The 17,635-nt window shown below is 36.0% G+C and overlaps 3 protein-coding genes and 1 long non-coding RNA gene across 6 annotated transcripts; 2 read left to right on the top strand and 2 right to left on the bottom strand.

The window, feature by feature from the left end:
* The first annotated feature begins 232 nt into the window (after positions 1–232).
* Positions 233–5,818, top strand: LOC140832531 (ABC transporter G family member 25-like). The gene is made up of 3 exons (XM_073196611.1): positions 233–614; positions 726–1,593; positions 4,395–5,818. Exons 1-3 carry the CDS (start codon positions 510–512, stop codon positions 5,396–5,398), a joined length of 1,977 nt encoding a protein of 658 aa, XP_073052712.1. The 5' UTR covers positions 233–509; the 3' UTR covers positions 5,399–5,818.
* Positions 5,819–7,424: 1,606 nt separating this feature from the next.
* LOC140832532 (uncharacterized) lies at positions 7,425–9,001 on the bottom strand. Its single transcript, XR_012118129.1, has 3 exons — positions 8,870–9,001; positions 8,231–8,781; positions 7,425–8,093 (listed from the first exon to the last, which is right to left on the bottom strand). It is a non-coding gene; the product is annotated as an uncharacterized lncRNA (long non-coding RNA).
* A 634-nt stretch (positions 9,002–9,635) lies between these two features.
* On the top strand, positions 9,636–14,900 carry LOC140832533 (uncharacterized). 3 transcript variants are annotated; one of them, XR_012118130.1, is made up of 8 exons: positions 9,638–10,107; positions 10,797–11,597; positions 12,132–12,484; positions 13,211–13,422; positions 13,826–14,082; positions 14,171–14,349; positions 14,453–14,594; positions 14,686–14,900. XR_012118130.1 is itself a non-coding variant. In XM_073196614.1 (7 exons), exons 1-7 carry the CDS (start codon positions 9,894–9,896, stop codon positions 14,534–14,536), a joined length of 2,037 nt encoding a protein of 678 aa, XP_073052715.1. In that variant the 5' UTR covers positions 9,636–9,893; the 3' UTR covers positions 14,537–14,539. The 3 variants fall into 3 exon arrangements, 2 of the variants coding, with proteins under 2 accessions (XP_073052715.1, XP_073052714.1); XM_073196614.1 differs by lacking the exon at positions 14,686–14,900 and having other exon boundaries at positions 9,636–10,044; positions 14,453–14,539; XM_073196613.1 differs by having other exon boundaries at positions 14,453–14,900.
* A 1,878-nt stretch (positions 14,901–16,778) lies between these two features.
* On the bottom strand, positions 16,779–17,423 carry LOC140831893 (putative pectinesterase/pectinesterase inhibitor 24). Its single transcript, XM_073195607.1, has one exon. The coding sequence runs from the start codon at positions 17,421–17,423 to the stop codon at positions 16,779–16,781; it is 645 nt and encodes a 214-aa protein (XP_073051708.1).
* Positions 17,424–17,635: the final 212 nt, after the last annotated feature.

Genomic DNA, 17,635 nt, shown 5'->3' on the forward strand with positions numbered 1-17,635 from the left:
GGACACATGGAACTAGACCACTTTACACTCAATCCTCCACGCCAAAATGAGGTGTCCTATCCTCCCTCAGTGGAGGTGTCAAGTTCAATGGGGAAGGTTGTCACGTTTGAAAAACTTGAATATTATCAAATTCTTAAAACATTAAAGATGTAATACTAGTTTGGTTTGTGGAGTTTTATGAAAAGAAATCATCATATATAAATGTCTGAAATTTAAACAGAACGCACTGACGAAGCAAGAAATCATCATATATTCTAAGTGGCTTAAGCTAAAGCAGATGATTAAAAGCAAGAAATTAGTTGTGGAGTGGTCGCTAATTCGACGAACGCACTGACGAAGCAAGAATCCACCTGGCTTTGTAGGATTAACGCCACGTTGCGAATATGATGTTGGGTTCGATGCGGGAACGACTAAATAAATAGAGCCCATGTACCAGAGCTGTGGCTCTGCATTCCACTTCTTTTTCTTTCACCTTCTCAACTCAATTTCCCATTTCAAAGAATATCACAATGCTGGAGTCTGGAAAAGCAGAAGGAGCTGATTGTGTGACTAATGGAAGAGAGAGCTCATGTTCGGATTCAGCTCTTCGATCTTCCTTTCCGATTACCCTGAAAGTAAGAAAGCATTGACAGTACTGGTTTAAATGATAATGCTTTCGAGTTAGCGTTGATTTTGAATAACTTGGTGTTTTATCAAGTGTTTTGTTTTGCCTGTCTTGAGCGCAGTTCGCCGACGTTTCATACAAAATAAAGATGCATGACAGCAACACGAAATCAAGAACCGCCAGCATTAGAAGCATGTTTGCTGGAGAGTCAGCGCCATTATCAGACGTGGAGAATCCGCCGGTGGTGACTCAACAGCATCTAGAACGAACCATCTTGAATGGGATCACAGGCATGGCCGCGCCGGGGAGGATCTTGGCCATTCTCGGCCCCTCCGGCAGCGGAAAATCAACGTTACTGAACGCACTAGCCGGCCGCCTCCACCATGGGCACGGCCTCACGGGAACAGTGCTCTTCAACGATCGGAAGTTGACGAAAGAGGTGGTTAAAAGAACTGGTTTTGTTACCCAAGACGACGTGTTATACCCTCACCTAACTGTTCGAGAAACTCTTGTTTTCTGCTCCCTACTAAGACTCCCAAATTCAGTACCCAAAAACGAGAAACTTTCGATCGCAGAGTCGGTGATCACAGAACTGGGTCTGTCGAAATGCGATAACACAATAATAGGTAACAGTTTCATACGCGGGATTTCCGGCGGCGAAAGAAAAAGAGTGAGCATAGCGCATGAGATGTTGATAGACCCGAGCTTGTTGATTTTGGACGAACCCACCTCAGGTCTGGACGCGACGGCGGCGTTTAGGCTGGTTGCGACACTGGGTGGGCTGGCGGCTAAGGGGAAGACGGTGGTGACATCTTTGCACCAGCCGTCGAGCCGTGTGTACCAGATGTTTGATGATTTGATTGTGTTGTCGGAGGGGCGGTGCATATACTTCGGTAAACGAAGTGAAGCGATGGGTTATTTTGACAGCGTGGGGTTTTCGCCATGTTTTCCCATGAATCCTGCTGATTTCATGCTTGATCTCGCTAATGGTACGCACCGTTACTTTAGCACATATATATATATTTTTTTTTATTGAGATAAGCACATATTTCCATTACATTAGAAAACCTCTTGTGCAAAGGCTAAAAGAATTATCATGCTTTCCGTTTGAATCTTAAAATTATCTAACACATCTTTCTATCGTTCAAACTTTTCAATTTATTATACTCATCAAGAACTAAAGGTATATTTTCTCCTAAGTTTGGAACTTATGTGGAGAGATTCAAAAAACCATACCAGCTAGGAGAATGTTCGAGTTTTGATAAATCCAATATCTTGGAACGTTAGCTAAGAAACGTCGAGGTGCGCCTCTCTAGCTAGTCTAGTGGAAAGGGTCAAACGGATGTTGGCGGCAGCCGTAGGTGATTCATTGTGATTCAGACTGTGTTCGGATGGGAAAACTATCCCGTCAAAATAATTTTGGATGGAAAACAATTCAAAAATAATATGTTCGAATATTGAATGTTGTAAATAAAACAATAAAATTATACGTTTTCAAATTTATGGGTTTTTATCCACTCTTTCTTTCCCTGATCGTTGATGTCTTTGGTCGGGAAATTGACTTGTAAAGGATTAAGTTTTCAACACGTGTCCTATAGTTTTTGAAAGTAGTGAACTTTGCTATCTACTGTATATACTTTTTAGGGAGTGTATTATTTCTTCTTCGAGCATAAAACACTATTTTTAATTTATGTACTGGATTCTCAAATCTACTTTATTATTTTGGGAAAAGTATATTTTTGGTGATTATTTTCTTTGTGATTTTGGTTCCGTAGCTTGTCAAATTTCAGTTTTAATTTTACATATTTTTGGTTTTTGACAATTTTGATATTTTTTCATTAAGAGTAATTTGTTACCTTTACATCAAGGTCCAATTGGTGCTTATCAGTTTCACGTGAAAAAAAAACTAAAATTATCAAAAAAAATCAAAGATAACATACTAAATTTGAAATTCGACAATACAGGATATCAAAATCCTAAAAAACTAACATATATGACAAAAAAATACAATTTTCGTTGTTTTTTTTTTTTTTTTTTTTTTTTTGAAAAAGATTTCCACACTTATTCCCCACACTTTTAGATGTCTCATAATTCATACCTAGACTGTTGTTTAGTATAAGCAAAATATCTTCTAGTATAACCAATATAGATAAATATCACTAGTCCCAAATACATCCAATATTTCTTCTTATGCATAATATTTGCATGTATTCGATTTTTTTTTTTGGCGTCTCTTAATTTGGATCGAAATGAAGAAATGCAAACATCTGAGAAAGGAATAAGGAAGAAAGAAATTTATTGGTACTAATTACATACATGAGTTGGGGAAGTTTGCTTTACCTTTAAAGTATCGGCGGACCATTCACTTTGGTATGATGGGAGATATTGGAAATAGAATTTGTTTGATTGAAATCATTATCAGATCACCGGCTCCACTGCTTTGACCTAACCGATATGTATATATAAAAACTAGGCTGGGAAAAGTGGCAACTTATATTACATTGCTTGCGTACATTTCCATTTTACGCAAATGGAGGTTGGCATATCTATAAAGAATTTTTTACGTGTAAGATGAATGAGATTAACACTAGCTAGCTCGACTTAAGCTTAAACTTTTATACGAAAATAAGGAATCGTATTTTTTTACGATTTTAGTCATTTACAGAGGGATTGCTGATGTGTACATCAACTCTCTATTCTGGAAAAAAGGTTCTAAATTGCAAACAAATATAGATAGTTGGCTGATGTTAAAATTTGATGAAAATCGCGAACAAACGGATATTCGCTTGTATACTCTTAAAAAAAATGGTGAGTTGGTTAATTTGGGAGTAGTTCATAATATTGTTATTTATTTATATACCGATAAATTAGATGTCTAAGTTTCGAAATCTTAAAAACTTTGCATTAATTAGCCTCTCCGGATGTTTAAAGAATCTTAAATTTCGATAAAATGTTTCTTTATCCTTTTTTTCCTTTTTGTTATATTATTCACATTAAGTGCATCATTTTCCTTCATTTGGAAAATGGAAGAACTCCACGTGTTAGGATGCCATGCAAATGAAGCCTTCTCCCACTTCAACAAAATTTCTTACTTTTTTTTAAAAAAATGATTAAATAAATGTAAAGGAAAGGGAAATGGTGGACCAAGTCCATTAGCAGCAAGCATTATGTTGAGTGGACTCCCACCTTTCCACCACCAATATTGGATATAGCTTTAGTTAGCTTCACTTTCCCACTCATTAGTTTTCTAAATCTTAAATATCTCAAATACTCTATTCCACAACAGCGATTCTTTTGACTTAACCAATCGAATTTTAATATGTGTCGAAACTTGATTTGTCAATGGTAAATGTTGCGTGGAGGTGCATTAAATTTTACATTCCACTAAGATGGCATTTAATGTGTTTGGGCCGTCGCACCAATGTTCTATAATGGTATCTTTCTATAGTTTGTATGTGTTTTGCCATGCAAGCCTAAGGGAAAATATCATAAATTTAAATTTCTTTATTCATTTAGGAATTGTGTTTAACGTGTACATGGTAGAGAGTATTCATGAACATTGCTCAAATATAAGTTCTGGGAGTGATATAGCGGATATCCATTACCTTTTGCGTGGGAATGTAATGAAATCTTCTTTGAAGAAATTAAGAAATGGGATTCTGCATAGATGCAGATGCGAATGATGTCGAGTTCTATGCTTGTGTGTAGATTTTGAACCATGCTTTGATACATAGACGAGGTTGCAGACGTTTTTGATGTGTGCTGATCGAATCCACTTTCGTGAGTGCAGGAGTATGCCCGCTTGATGGTTCGAGTGAGAAAGAAAAGCCTAATGTGAGACAATCCCTCGTACAATCCTACAATAGTGTACTAGCTCCCAAGGTAAAGTCAGCTTGCAGGGATTCCCCGTGCATGGTCCCGAAAGAGAGATTGAACCACACCACCAAGCATTATGGTTGGACAAGCTATTTTTCAACTTTCTTCAATCAATTTACCATTCTCCTCCGAAGAAACCTCAAGGAGAGAAAGCATGAAACTTTCAATTCTCTACGAGTTTTTCAAGTGATCACTGCTTCGTTGCTAGCTGGTTTCATGTGGTGGCATTCAGATTACCATGACATCCAAGATCGTCTTGGCCTTCTCTTCTTCATCAGCATCTTTTGGGGAGTTTTCCCATCTTTCAATGCGGTATTCGCCTTCCCTCAAGAAAGAGCTATTTTCATGAAGGAAAGGGCCTCCGGTATGTACACGTTGTTGTCTTATTTCATGGCTCGAATCACCGGAGACTTGCCAATGGAGTTAATCCTTCCCACCTTGTTCCTTTGCATAGCATATTGGATGACTGGTTTAAAACCAGAGCTCTCTTCTTTTTTGCTGACACTGCTGGTCTTGCTCAGCTATGTGCTCGTTTCTCAAGGGCTCGGTCTTGCATTGGGCGCACTGATAATGGATTCCAAGAAAGCTTCAACTGTAGTTACTGTCACAATGCTGGCATTTGTCCTGACTGGAGGGTATTATGTGCACAAAGTGCCATCCTTCATGTCATGGATAAAATATGTTTCAACTACATTTTACAGCTACAGGCTTCTTATCCATGTTCAATATGGGGATGGGGAAGGAATTTACACGTTCCTCAGTTGCTTGTCTGGGAGACAGGATAAATTGACCTGTAAATTCGTAGACGAAGATATTCGTGGCCAAATCCATCCTGCAGTGTGCGCGAGCATGCTGCTGATCATGTTTGTAGGGTACAGATTAATTGCGTATATCGCATTAAGGCGACTCAGAGCTTGAAACATCATGATTTCATATCGATCAATCGCTGTACTTAATGTAACAAGAAGAGCGTCCCTGATGGCTAACATAACTCCAACTTGATACATTACTGCATACGTGGTAATGTAAGATCACAGATGATTCATAACAAGAAATCACTGAATCTGTTGGAGAAAGGTGAAACGGCTTCTGGAAGATGTATTGATATTAATGATAAAGTGTACATAATTTTTAAGAAAAGCACGACTCTCTGCATGTTCTTGGCTTGCCTTTTCCATTTGATTTGATTCAAATGAATTTATGGAAATGGAAGCTTCTGATCTATAGATCAATCAATTTTTTTTTTAGAAAATTGATCTATTGCAATTTATTTCGTAATCTTCAGTTGCAGAGGTTTCAATTTTATTTGTTCAGGAAATATGAGAATCATCATTTAATGTCCTCAGAATCTCTAAATGAAAATTTTTCATTTGTTGGATAAATGAATTAAGAAGAGTATTGAAAAGGAAAGAAAGTGGGATTTATCTCACATCATAAAAATAGACAAATTAGATTTTTTTATAAACAGATTAATGTATATCAGAAGTTTTTAGGAAAAAAAAGACACTAATAAGCGTATCTTGGTGAAATACACACGCGTGCTGGGTTCGGTGCGATTTTTGACAAGTATTAATCTTTTTGGACCAAATTTATTTGAAAAATATTGTCTAAAAGGAGCACAGGGGAACAAATTTCATTTAGAGATATCTTTCTCGTTCGGAATATCTTTCTCAAAGGTGTACTTTGCCAGGGGAACAACTTTCAGTACTGCATTGGGGGTCCAGTCTTTATCCAAATGGTCACGTGCTAAGGCATCCATAACCGGTAAGTACTGTTTCAGTGCTTCGGGCTTGAGAATGTCGTGGTGGAAGCCAAGCTTTAAGGCCGACACATCTTTCAAATTATCGTCGACGAATTCGGGGAACAGCAGGGCTTTCTTCATTGATTGTGTCCACCAGGAATCAGGAGTTTGTTCTCGTTCACGAAAAGGAACTTGTTGCCTTGTGCACTGCAGAATATAGCCATTTTTCTCCCAACAACGAGCTCTGGAACACGTCTGGAGAGTATTTTTGCATCCTATCCTCGACAAATTTCTGTGATCCCAAGAGGGCACTCCATGTTTTCATCCAACTCCAAGGTAACCCGAATTGAAAAGAAGACTTATTAGTCAAGAGTTTACATCTGTCTTCCACCTTTGATTTCCTCAGGAAAAATCATATGCACAAGCTTAACAAATTGTAGTGGAGTACGTAGCTAATGAATATCTCATAGTTTTAACGTCACTTTACAAATTTGACTCATCAAAATTTACTGTAGTTTGCAAGTTTACTTTTTAATTTTAAATACGAAAGAAAATTATGCTTCCCACTATCAATAACATATCAACTATGGTGAAATCACTACAAATTAAATCACACTAGAACGATCAATTTAATCTTGGGGCATATGGGAGTAAAACTCCCGGTGTAGCGTAGAATCACCCCACGGCACAATCTACACAATCACAGGATACGACAGGATCAGAACAAAATCAGCAAATATCCAAACATATAAAGCAGTCCCAGTTGCAAGAAAAACATCATAAGTTCCAAGAATGGATTGACTGAAGTTCTACTGATAGGAACAAACACCCAAAACTTCGTTCTCGCTGACAATATATGCAACACCCAACAATAATCAAATTGACGAACATACACAAGACACAACATAAGCCCACATTTTTCGTGCAAACACAAGACAGATGAGGCTTATAAATGGATCAGCAAGAGGATATGATCAACGCAGGAGGCATTACAGTGATCAGAGCATGGGATAGGAGAATGAAAAGTGTGGGGATGAAGTCTGGATTGTCATTCAATACTAGAATGTAATCCTTGCCTTTCTTGCATCCCATAGCCAACCTTTTACGTGACAATATTGCTATTGAAGAGGTTGCGAATGTCCCGGTGTAAAACTTGAACACGAACAGGGGCCCTCTTCCTCAGTTCTTTTTTTTTTTTCCAAACACGCCTATCCCATGGCTACCAATACCGCTTTCCTGCTCAAACCTTTTACTTAATGCCATCATTTCCATTTTATACCAAACAAGAAAGACACATGCACGATTATTCACAATATATTTGGACACCGAAAGCAAAGGGAGGCAAATACCAGACACACAAATGAAAATTTTCAAATTATCTATGACCATGTTAGACATTCGCATGGACAGCTTTTGTCATATTTCAATATTTTTATTTTCACGTGTTATTAAGATATTCACTATTCCTTTCATAGGATATTGACGGTGAAAATGTAATTGGGTGTAGACAAAATAGAATCAACCCATGATAATTTAAAATAAGCATCCAAAACATTGCCGCCAATATGAGGAATCTGATTTGTTAATAAATTACAATTCCAAATTCAAGACTAATTATTATTGTCCCAAATTTTCAGGAAACACACACAACTTAACCGAATTAATAAAAATTCATGCCTTAGAACTTCAAGACGAAATGGCCTTCTCTCCTGAAACCACAATTAAACATAAAGCTCTCACTGTATTATGTGTAAGACAGCAAGTACCGTGGTATGGATCACCAGCATTCACACATTTCGGCCAAATCAGTCACAAACTTCACCTTGCTTCCCCACATTTAATTTTTGTGTCCTCCCAATTGTTTAGCCATGACTGCACATGCACATAAGATATAAAAAATAATTAATAATTAAAACCTGCTTCCCAAGGTAACAGAGACTTAATTATTAGGAAGCTTCCGATTAAAATTTAGAACAATTTTAAAGGCCAGTATGAACGAAATAATAAACCTCATGGGCCTGTCCAAATTCTTCCAAAAAATTTCCCCTTGAGCGGAACAGCTAAGCGCGAGCCCTCGCACACAGGTGCAGGCCTCCCACTCAGCCACAGCACCTGAGTTTGAGAAGTTGGTTGATTAATAATCATCATCATCATAGACTTCTCCATCATCATAAAGGTCATCAAAAGCTCGAACATTCAACTGGTAGCGGAGTATTCCTCCAATTCCTCCGGAACCTTGACAAAACCGAGAGCCCTCTTGAGATTTATGGTAACAAACTCAAGTGTGCAACCAAATCGTCTATATTCATTGGGAAACTACTCGAGCAGTGATAATTTTTCTTGAAGCTCCAATTCAGCCTTTGATTCTTGATCACGGAAGTTAGTCGTACAAGACTCTTGATCTTCGTTCAAGTGTTTCATAACAATTTCACCAGTAGACCTATTCTTCAGAGTGTATCTAGTCATGTCCAGATTTCCCACACAATAAGTGTCTCAAACCTTGAAACTAGTAGATTTGAGTGCCTCAGTGTGGAACTTGTTATCACGCACATAAAATTATCTGATCAATAAAACTCGAATTAAAAGCATCTAGTTCCAAAAACAGAGCGAAAAAACGATAAATCCAAATATTGGAGAACCAAAAATACCTTGAAACTAGTAGATTTGAGTGAAGACATATCAAGGAGAGAATTTAAGCTTCGAATACATGGCTGGGGACGGACTGGCAGATAGGAGAAGGAAGTGCGCGCGAATTTATACTGGGTAAAAAGGCAAGAAACCCTAAAGAATATTTGAACAATAAAAATAGATATGGATTTGGTAAAATTGTTGTAATCATCAAAATTAATTTATTTTATATTAAAAAATATTGTATTGTTTTTTTAAATGATTTGTTTATCAACAATATTTATATAAATATTTTTATTTTTTTGTCAAAAGATAAATTTTATTTGAATATTTTAAAAATATTTTTAATTGAACAATTTTTTTACTAAATTCAAAAATTATAAAATTTATTATAAGAAGTTAAAAATAAATTTATCAAATTTTGATAAATTAAGTTTTATCATTAAAACAACAATTTTTTTAATAGAAATATCTTAATAATATAAAAATATTTTAAATTGATTTTGAAATAATTTTTTTAAAATAACATATAATATATATGTGTGTAAATTGATAATATATATTTTTGGATAAGCGGTAGTTTATAAAATTTGGGAAGAACTTCTAAAATTTATTAGAAAATTATAAAAATTTATTAGGAAAAATAATTTTATTTATTTTTTATAATCCAAGTCTTGTGAAATCTAATCTATTTTATAAAAAAATTATATACTTAAATAAAATCTCATCAAATTCCACCAAATATTAATCTCATTTTAAAATTCATCCAATCTAAACCTAAAAATGATATTTTTAATTTCAATTCTCCTTGAATTCCGTTTGATTCTCATATAAAAATTTATCTTCTCTGGAATTTTGAGATTTTAGGAATGTTAATAAGTCGAAGATTTGACGGGAGTTTCCTAATTTATTGAAGCTGGAGCATTTTGGTATGTAGTAAATATATCAAACAAATAAATTGAACCCACCTCCCGCCGCTAAATAGTAGCTCTCGCCGGTGAACTCCCCCTATCTCCGTCTTGTCAGAACGGGCATAATGCGCGGATGGCTCAGTTCAGGCAATCCGGCGGCATTAGTGGGGCGAGAAATGGCGTCACTTCGGGCCACGTGTCGATCGCCGTTCGACACTCTCATCACCATCAGCATCGGCGATCGAAGACCTCGCAGGGTTATAAGCTTTCGACTGGATTTGGTGGTCTGATGCTTTTTCTTATTCTCTCAATCGCCGCTTTCTTCTATTTCTTATTGCAGAGTAAAGGTGTGTATTTCCTTAATAAAGATAAAGCTCGTTTTTTTTTGGGGGTTGTATGTGATCATGTGTTTGTGCTTGGTTTTATTCATTTTAACTATCGATTAATTGCCTCAAGTAGCTGAAGAGGGCAGGAAATTGTTGTAATAGGTGATGATTGGACTGGTTGGTTAGTTGAATTGATACCGACATTAATTAAGTTTTTTTCCCCGAACTGTTGGCAGCTTTTAGTGATTTCTTCGCTAGATTTGACGTGGAATTAAGGTTTTCTTTTTTGAGTGAAAAAACTAGCAATATTCCAAAAGGTGTGTATATTGGTGAATTTGAAAGATGGTGGCATTTTGGTTCGAATTGATTTTTTCCCCTTAATGAGAGGGGTGTTTTGATGCTGGAGCCGTGATTCAGAGGTACTTCTAATGCTTTTGCAATCTGAACCAAATAGTTTCTAAAGCCTTAATGAGACATGTCGTAGATTTGAGAAACCATGCTTGTAGAATTTTTAGCAAGAAGTGTGGGGTTTTATTAATGTGTTTGATTGCGCATTGGGATTTATATAAAGTTAACTTGAACTTAGATGAAATCATGAAACTATTATAATTCTAAACAAATGCTTCAACTTTACGGTCAATGAAATACTAGATTATGGTTGGCTACCTGGTAGGAAGTTTGGTTGGTATTTACTTATTCTATCTGTTTAGGAGGGGAAACAAATATAAACCAAATCCAGGATGATGAAATGGAAAATGATATGGGTTTTCTCATGAATATCACACAAATTCCAAAATTGGAGGAGCTCAAATTTGGCAACGGATCAGTAGCACATGACCGGGATTCACGATATTGGGACAAGGATGATAGGAGAAGGGATGAAGATTATAGTGAGGAGGAATTGGAGCAAACACAGGATGATTCTGTGGATAATCATGAAGTGAAAGACCACGATAAAAAGTCACTTTCAGACAAACCTTCGAAAGTTTTAGATCATCGGGGTAATAGTTTGTACAATGAGGCTGGGCGCAACGAATTAAAAATGTATGAGGCTGAATATGAAGCCTCACTAAAGAGCATTGGAGAGTCAATGGATGTGAATGACAGTAGCAAACAGCAATTCGGCAATTCTAATGGTGAAAAACATAGAGCGTTAGAAGCTGATGAAGAATATGATGATGGTATTGACATTCACGATGATCAAATGGAAGAATATGATAATACTGCACATAATAGCAAGGACCAGTCTACTGCCAGTAAACCCCATAGCATTAACACTGGAGAGTCTTTTCTTGATCATCATGCTAGAAATAAAAAGCAAGAAGTAATTGAAAATGTTGATTCAGGTTCTGCTGATTTGTTTACTGAAGAATCCCTTTTACACTCTCAGCATCCAAAAGTCAATACAAATCCTGAAAATATCACTTTTCTGGAAGATCATCCAGTCAGAAAATTAGTGCCTGAAAGGCACTCAGGTAGCAAAAAGAAGCCAAAACGTCGAAAATTTTCAGGTAATTGTTTTATTTCTCACAAAGTTGTAGTTTTACTTGTAAATAAGAAGTTGATTCCTTCTTTTCTTGTTAGAAGATCATGTTACTTGATCAGTAGAGAAGTCCGTGGTTGTTTTTTTAAACTGCTGGAATTGAAGGACGAAGTAATTCTTTCTTTGTTAAGTTAAAACTTCCACTTTGGACATTACGCAAATTTTAGCTACCACAGAGTACTCATTCAGTTTTATGCCTAGTCTCATAAAATTTTAATTATTGCCACAATATGTACTTGCCTTTTTCGTATCAGATGTACTTCCGGTTTTTGAAGACAATAAATATGTAACTTCATAAAAAAAATTGCTTTTGAATCACCCCTGCACGTGTATCTACTCATTGACATCATGTCAACCATTTCCTTACTTTTTCCTGATTGAAATATAGCCATCTAAATTTGATACTGACAGATTGTTGGTATGCTAGTGAACTTTTCCTTTTATCTTTTTCTCCATTTCTGTTATTGGTTTGGCTTGAGATGCTGATGCTCAACAATTTCAGGTTCTTGTGAGATGAAACTTTTGGATTCTTCTTCTCTACTTGTTGAGCCTGTACAAAGTCGAAAATTTGCTAGATTTTCCTTGCAATATACAGAAATAGAGGAAAAAATAATTGAAAACGAAAAATGGGAATCTAGATTTGCCGGACATCAGACTCTCATAGAGAGGGAAGAATCATTTATTGCTCATGATCAGAGAATAAACTGTGGCTTCGTGAAAGGACCTAAAGGGTCACCAAGTACAGGATTTGACTTGGCAGAAGATGATGCAAAATACATTAGTAGCTGCCACATCGCTGTAATGTCTTGTGTCTTTGGGAATTCTGATCGCTTGAGATCACCAATGGGCAGGACGGTATTATTCTTTACCCCTTAGTTTACTAGTCTTTAAAACACTGTACATCTTGGATATATGAAAAACATGAACGAGATGTGATCTTTGGCTTAGCAAAAGAAAATGCAATGATACTCATAATTTCGACAATTTGATTGGATTTGAACCCTGTGGCCAATGTTAAAAATGGGAGTGGGCATCATTGATTTGATGTTGTAAGCTTGAGGGAAAATAGCATATCAATATAATATTTATAAATAGTTTACATTCAGGTTTTGGGAACTGATACACAAATATGAGATAATGTTCATAACTTGTTCATCTGCTTGATTTGCTGAACTCATTGGCTTTCAATAAGATCTATTATAAAGTACAGAATTATGTATTGGTATCTGGTTTTTGTTTTCATTGATGCTGACATAGTTTTCCTCTCGATATAGCGGACCTTCTTGAACACTTGTGAAAACACACTGGTGAAATTTTTTATAGATTTTTTTTCTTAAAACAAAGAAAAGGGAGGGCAATGGGCATCATTGTGAAAAGACTTTTATGAGTAAAAACTGTGAAGTTGTTAACGGTACCATGCTTTTCTCAGATAAGAACCACGATTCTAACTGTAGAGATTTAACAATTGAAGTGGAAAGATCAAGTGGTTAAATAAAGCAAACTCGTTATTGATAATTAATGCATAGTAATTGATTGCTACAGCTACGACATTTGATTTCATTCCTTCTTTTCCAAACTCAGGTCTCTCGCGCATCAAGGAAAAATGTGTGTTTTGTCATGTTTATGGATGAGCTGACTCTACAAGCTCTTTCCACAGAAGGCCAAACCCCAGATATGATGGGCTTTATTGGGCTATGGAGGATTGTGGTGGTAAAAAATCTCCCTTACACTGATATGCGGAGAGTTGGCAAGATACCAAAATTTTTGCCACACCGACTTTTTCCTTCAGCCAGGTAAATGATTAGTGATTATTGTGGTCATTAGATTGCACAAATATTGTTCACACCATTTTCCATTCTTTTTCTATATTAATAATATTCATATTCAGTTCTTTTAAATTCATTTGGTGTAATTCAAATACACATAAGTTATGACAATATCCTTATTTACTTCAGGATGATAGATCTAACACGTGTAGAACAAAAATACCAGCATCTCTAAACACTTAAAAGGCTGCTTTCGTATTAATGTCCAGATGTTTCATTTTCTATTATTTGCAGTTTATAAATATTTTTGGATTCCGGAGTTATAGACTTCATTTCTGAGAGCTTTGATTTTTCTTTTTTGTATTTGAATGTTTGTTTTGATCTAATGTTACCACCTTCCCTTATAAATATCCATCTGGCTCATATTTAGGTACTCAATTTGGTTGGATAGCAAACTTCGTCTTCAACTTGATCCTTTGGTCATCTTAGAATACTTCCTTTGGAGAAAAGATCATGAGTATGCTATTTCCAATCACTATGACCGTCATTGTTTGTGGGAAGAGGTTGCTCAGAATAAAAAGCTTAACAAGTACAACCATAGTGTAATAGACGAACAGTTTGCTTTCTATCAAGCAGATCGGATGAAAAGGTTCAATGCGTCAGACCCAGACAAACTTCTACCTAGCAGTATGATTTTGCATCCAATATCTATACATGTTTTTTTTTCAACATAATATTTTGTGCTTTTTTACATGACGCAGTAAATTTTTTGCAGATGTACCCGAGGGATCTTTCATTGTTAGGGCACATACACCAATGTCAAACTTATTTTCTTGCCTTTGGTTTAATGAGGTTGATCGGTTTACTCCTCGTGATCAGCTAAGTTTTGCCTATACATATCACAAGTTGAGAAGGAAGAATCCTGATAAACCATTTTATTTCAATATGTTCAAGGTACAGCTTTTAATTTACCCTGTATATAAGCAAGCTCTTCAATGTGTATTTGACAAAATTCAGCATGTAGCGATTCTTTTTTTGCCTATTATCTCTGTTTCAGGACTGCGAGAGGCGAAAGATTTCTAAGTTGTACCACCACAGGTTGGAAGAGAAGAGAAATATCCCCCAAATTGAGATGGGGTAGTTTCACGATGCTCTAGCTTTGTCAGATGATTCTTTTGTGCCATATATCCGACAACGCGGTAATTTTTCATTTTGTAAGCAATCTGCATTATTCTTGGAATGGTGGATCTGTCACAATATAACATATGTAATTACCAACTTGCTGTGAAGAATGGTAGAACCTGGTGCTCTCCATTTACACGACGCTAGCAAGCAAGATCAGCATCACCGGATTCTCAATTCACGGGAAAGATGCTATAACATCTGAGCACAGGTCCTCAGTTAAATCCAATTTTCATTTAATTTCTTTGAATGTATAATGCTTAAACGAATAGCCAGATATTTTTGTACATATGTATTCAATTCGTTGTTATTTACAACATGAATTTTTTGTCAATTTTTTTTTATTCTTGCCCTGTTGTCGAATTTAAGCATAAAAAATGTTAAATCTGTGCTTGAATACATGAAGTAAAGTAATATCGCTTACCAATAATTTGATGAAAAAGAATGTTCATCGACGTATCATAATTCATAAATAATGAATTTTAAAGATGAACTAACTCCTTATTTAAAGATGTGTGAGTACTGGGAGTACTTAGTGCTGATTAGTCTGTCATTTTTGTGATTTCTAAACTACTTCCATTTTTATTCTTTTTGTTTTTTTCGAGTTGACCTTGTGATATGAACGACGGTGTATCCCATTTGAACATCTTTTCGACGATTTTGATGAGAAGAAGAATGTTTTGATTTCTTTCCAGAAAAGACATGCCCATTTGTTTTCCACAATTTCGTAGCTTTGATACACCTGACCTCCACTGCAATTTTCCCACTAATTCTTGAAAATTCTTCGTTCAAATCCTCCCAGAGCATATCCATTTTCTCCTCAGTGGAAGTGTTCTCTTTCCGATCAACACTGCTGGCTTTGAATTCTTGTATTAGAGACATGTTGGATTTCTCTTAAACTTCTTGTTCACTTTCAGAATGTAGCTCTGAGTTTTGACTGGAGGCGGCGACCCGATGAAGTATGGCTGTTAATTGGCGGCGGCGGGGAAAGTTAAGTCATCTTCCGCGGAGGCCATGGACTTGTTCTCTTTAGGTTTAATAATGAATTGGTGGAGCATTGAAGGGTCCAGTTGTTGAATATAAGTTTGTACAAGTTTGGTTCAACGGCTATTATATATTGTTATTTATATTTGTGATTAGTGGACTTAATTAAAATTTCACCATCCAAGTCCACACACACACACACACACACATATATTTATATGTATGTATGTATGTATTATGTAATAATTAGTTACAATGTTTTTAAATGCCAAAAAAACTTGAACAGAGAAGGCTAACTGATCAAGATTTTCAATGAAAGTGGTGAAATAGTGGTTAATGACAACTCTCCTTTACTAACTCTCTGTTTTTCACTTTACCGTTTACTTCGCATCATCTACATTATTAACCTGCATAATTGTTATTTATAATTGTGATAGATTAACCTGCCTAATTGTATTTTAATCCTGTAGTTTTGTTTTTTTTAGGTTTCAGTCATATTTCGCTTAGTGTACTTATTTCGCTTAGAGTACTGATGTTGCATCGAAAAATTGATAATGTGTCTGATGTTAAGTTTGTGCTCCGACGAAATAGAACAAAAAACCAATAAAAAACAAAGTTTCATGGACAAAAACCTAGAACACAATTTTGACACATTAAAATACCAAAGCACAAGACGTGATAACTTCCAAGATTAAATTTACCATTTTCTCGTATATTAGCATTAGCTTCTGATCACCTACCCAATGCTTGTAAATTTCCAGAGATATTATTTCGCTTGGATAGCTATCAGATATTAGCCTTTTTTATTATTATAATGTTATTAAAATAATGCTGGAAAATATTTAAAAATATATATATAATGCTGGAAAATATGTTTATCAGCACTTTTTTTCTTAAAGTTCTTAGAGAAAATTTCTCACACAAATTTATGACAAAAACTTGTGTGAGACGGTCTCACGAGTCGTTTTTGTGAGACGAATCTCTTATTTAGGTCATCCATGAAAAAGTATTATTTTTTAATCTAAAAGTATTACTTTTTATTGTAAATATGGGTGTGGTTGACTCGTCTCACGAATTAGGATCTGTGAGAGAGTCTCACATAAGACTCACTCAAAATTTATTCATTCATTTTATACTATCTGGAAAGGAACAATATTATCTTGAAGCCAACTAAACTTGATTCCGATCCCTACACCAACTCTAAACGATCGACCGGGCTATTTTCTTGCATTCGGATTAGCCGTTTGCAGATGTTCCCTGGTTGCTTTTTTGCATTTCCCAATCTCAGTCGCAATGGCAAGAGTGTTGCTCGTATACTCGGTCGAATTCTTCAGTTTTACGGCAGCAATATTTCTCACCTCCTTGGACAAATCCTCAAACCCATCCTCACATGTCTGAAGATCGGTTGCGGCTGCGCTTAGCCAACTTCTTATGTGGTCATAACTCTTCTCGAAAGAGGAACCATCGTTCGAGGACGAAGATTTGTTAACGTTGTCCATGGCAAGAGAAAGAAGTTCCCTACAAATCCCCATTGCAGAAAGGGCTGGTTCCTTGTCTTTACTTTTCCCGACTACGAGTTTTTGAAGCGTCCCGTTCTCGGAAAAATCGTGGGTCGTTCTTGAAACTTCAGCCATGGCTACTCGAACAGATTTCATGTAGATTATCTCAGGCCGAGTGGGTACGTTTGGAGCAAGATTCATGACAAGGGAGTTGTAACAAGAATTGGGAAACATAGTCAAAGTGCATATTTCCTCAACCGAATTTATCTTGCTGCATTCGGCCCTTTCATCTTCAGTCGCCGTCACGCAGAAAAGTATAGTAATAAGGAGGAGAAATGTAAGGTTTCCGTTGTAATATGCCATTGCTGCTGCAGAGGTTGTCTTTCTTTGGTTTATATAAGATCCAGAAAACACTGGGGAGTAGGTTGAAGGTATTTTCTTTTTACATGGGATTACATTTTAATTAATATTCTCTTTTTGTAATTTAGTCCATCAGATTATGTATATCTCAAAGTTGGTTGTTCCATTAATGCAAAATAAATATGGCGAAATTGGCGTTTGGACATGGTGCGTGT

Source organism: Primulina eburnea, chromosome 5 (assembly GCF_022965805.1).
Source record: "Primulina eburnea isolate SZY01 chromosome 5, ASM2296580v1, whole genome shotgun sequence".
Classification (NCBI taxonomy): Eukaryota; Viridiplantae; Streptophyta; class Magnoliopsida; order Lamiales; family Gesneriaceae; genus Primulina; species Primulina eburnea.

What these genes read in the sequence shown, in the direction of transcription:
- LOC140832531 (XM_073196611.1), top strand. Translation starts at nt 510, where the DNA reads ATGCTGGAGTCTGGAAAAGCAGAAGGAGCTGATTGTGTGACTAATGGA. An exon ending in CCTTTCCGATTACCCTGAAA is followed by an intron (nt 615 to 725) that starts GTAAGAAAGCAT and finishes TCTTGAGCGCAG; the next exon opens with TTCGCCGACGTTTCATACAA. An exon ending in CATGCTTGATCTCGCTAATG is followed by an intron (nt 1,594 to 4,394) that starts GTACGCACCGTT and finishes TCGTGAGTGCAG; the next exon opens with GAGTATGCCCGCTTGATGGT.
- LOC140832533 (XM_073196613.1), top strand. Translation starts at nt 9,894, where the DNA reads ATGGCTCAGTTCAGGCAATCCGGCGGCATTAGTGGGGCGAGAAATGGC. An exon ending in GATCACCAATGGGCAGGACG is followed by an intron (nt 12,485 to 13,210) that starts GTATTATTCTTT and finishes TTCCAAACTCAG; the next exon opens with GTCTCTCGCGCATCAAGGAA. An exon ending in AGACAAACTTCTACCTAGCA is followed by an intron (nt 14,083 to 14,170) that starts GTATGATTTTGC and finishes AATTTTTTGCAG; the next exon opens with ATGTACCCGAGGGATCTTTC.
- LOC140831893 (XM_073195607.1), bottom strand. Translation starts at nt 17,423, where the DNA reads ATGGCATATTACAACGGAAACCTTACATTTCTCCTCCTTATTACTATA.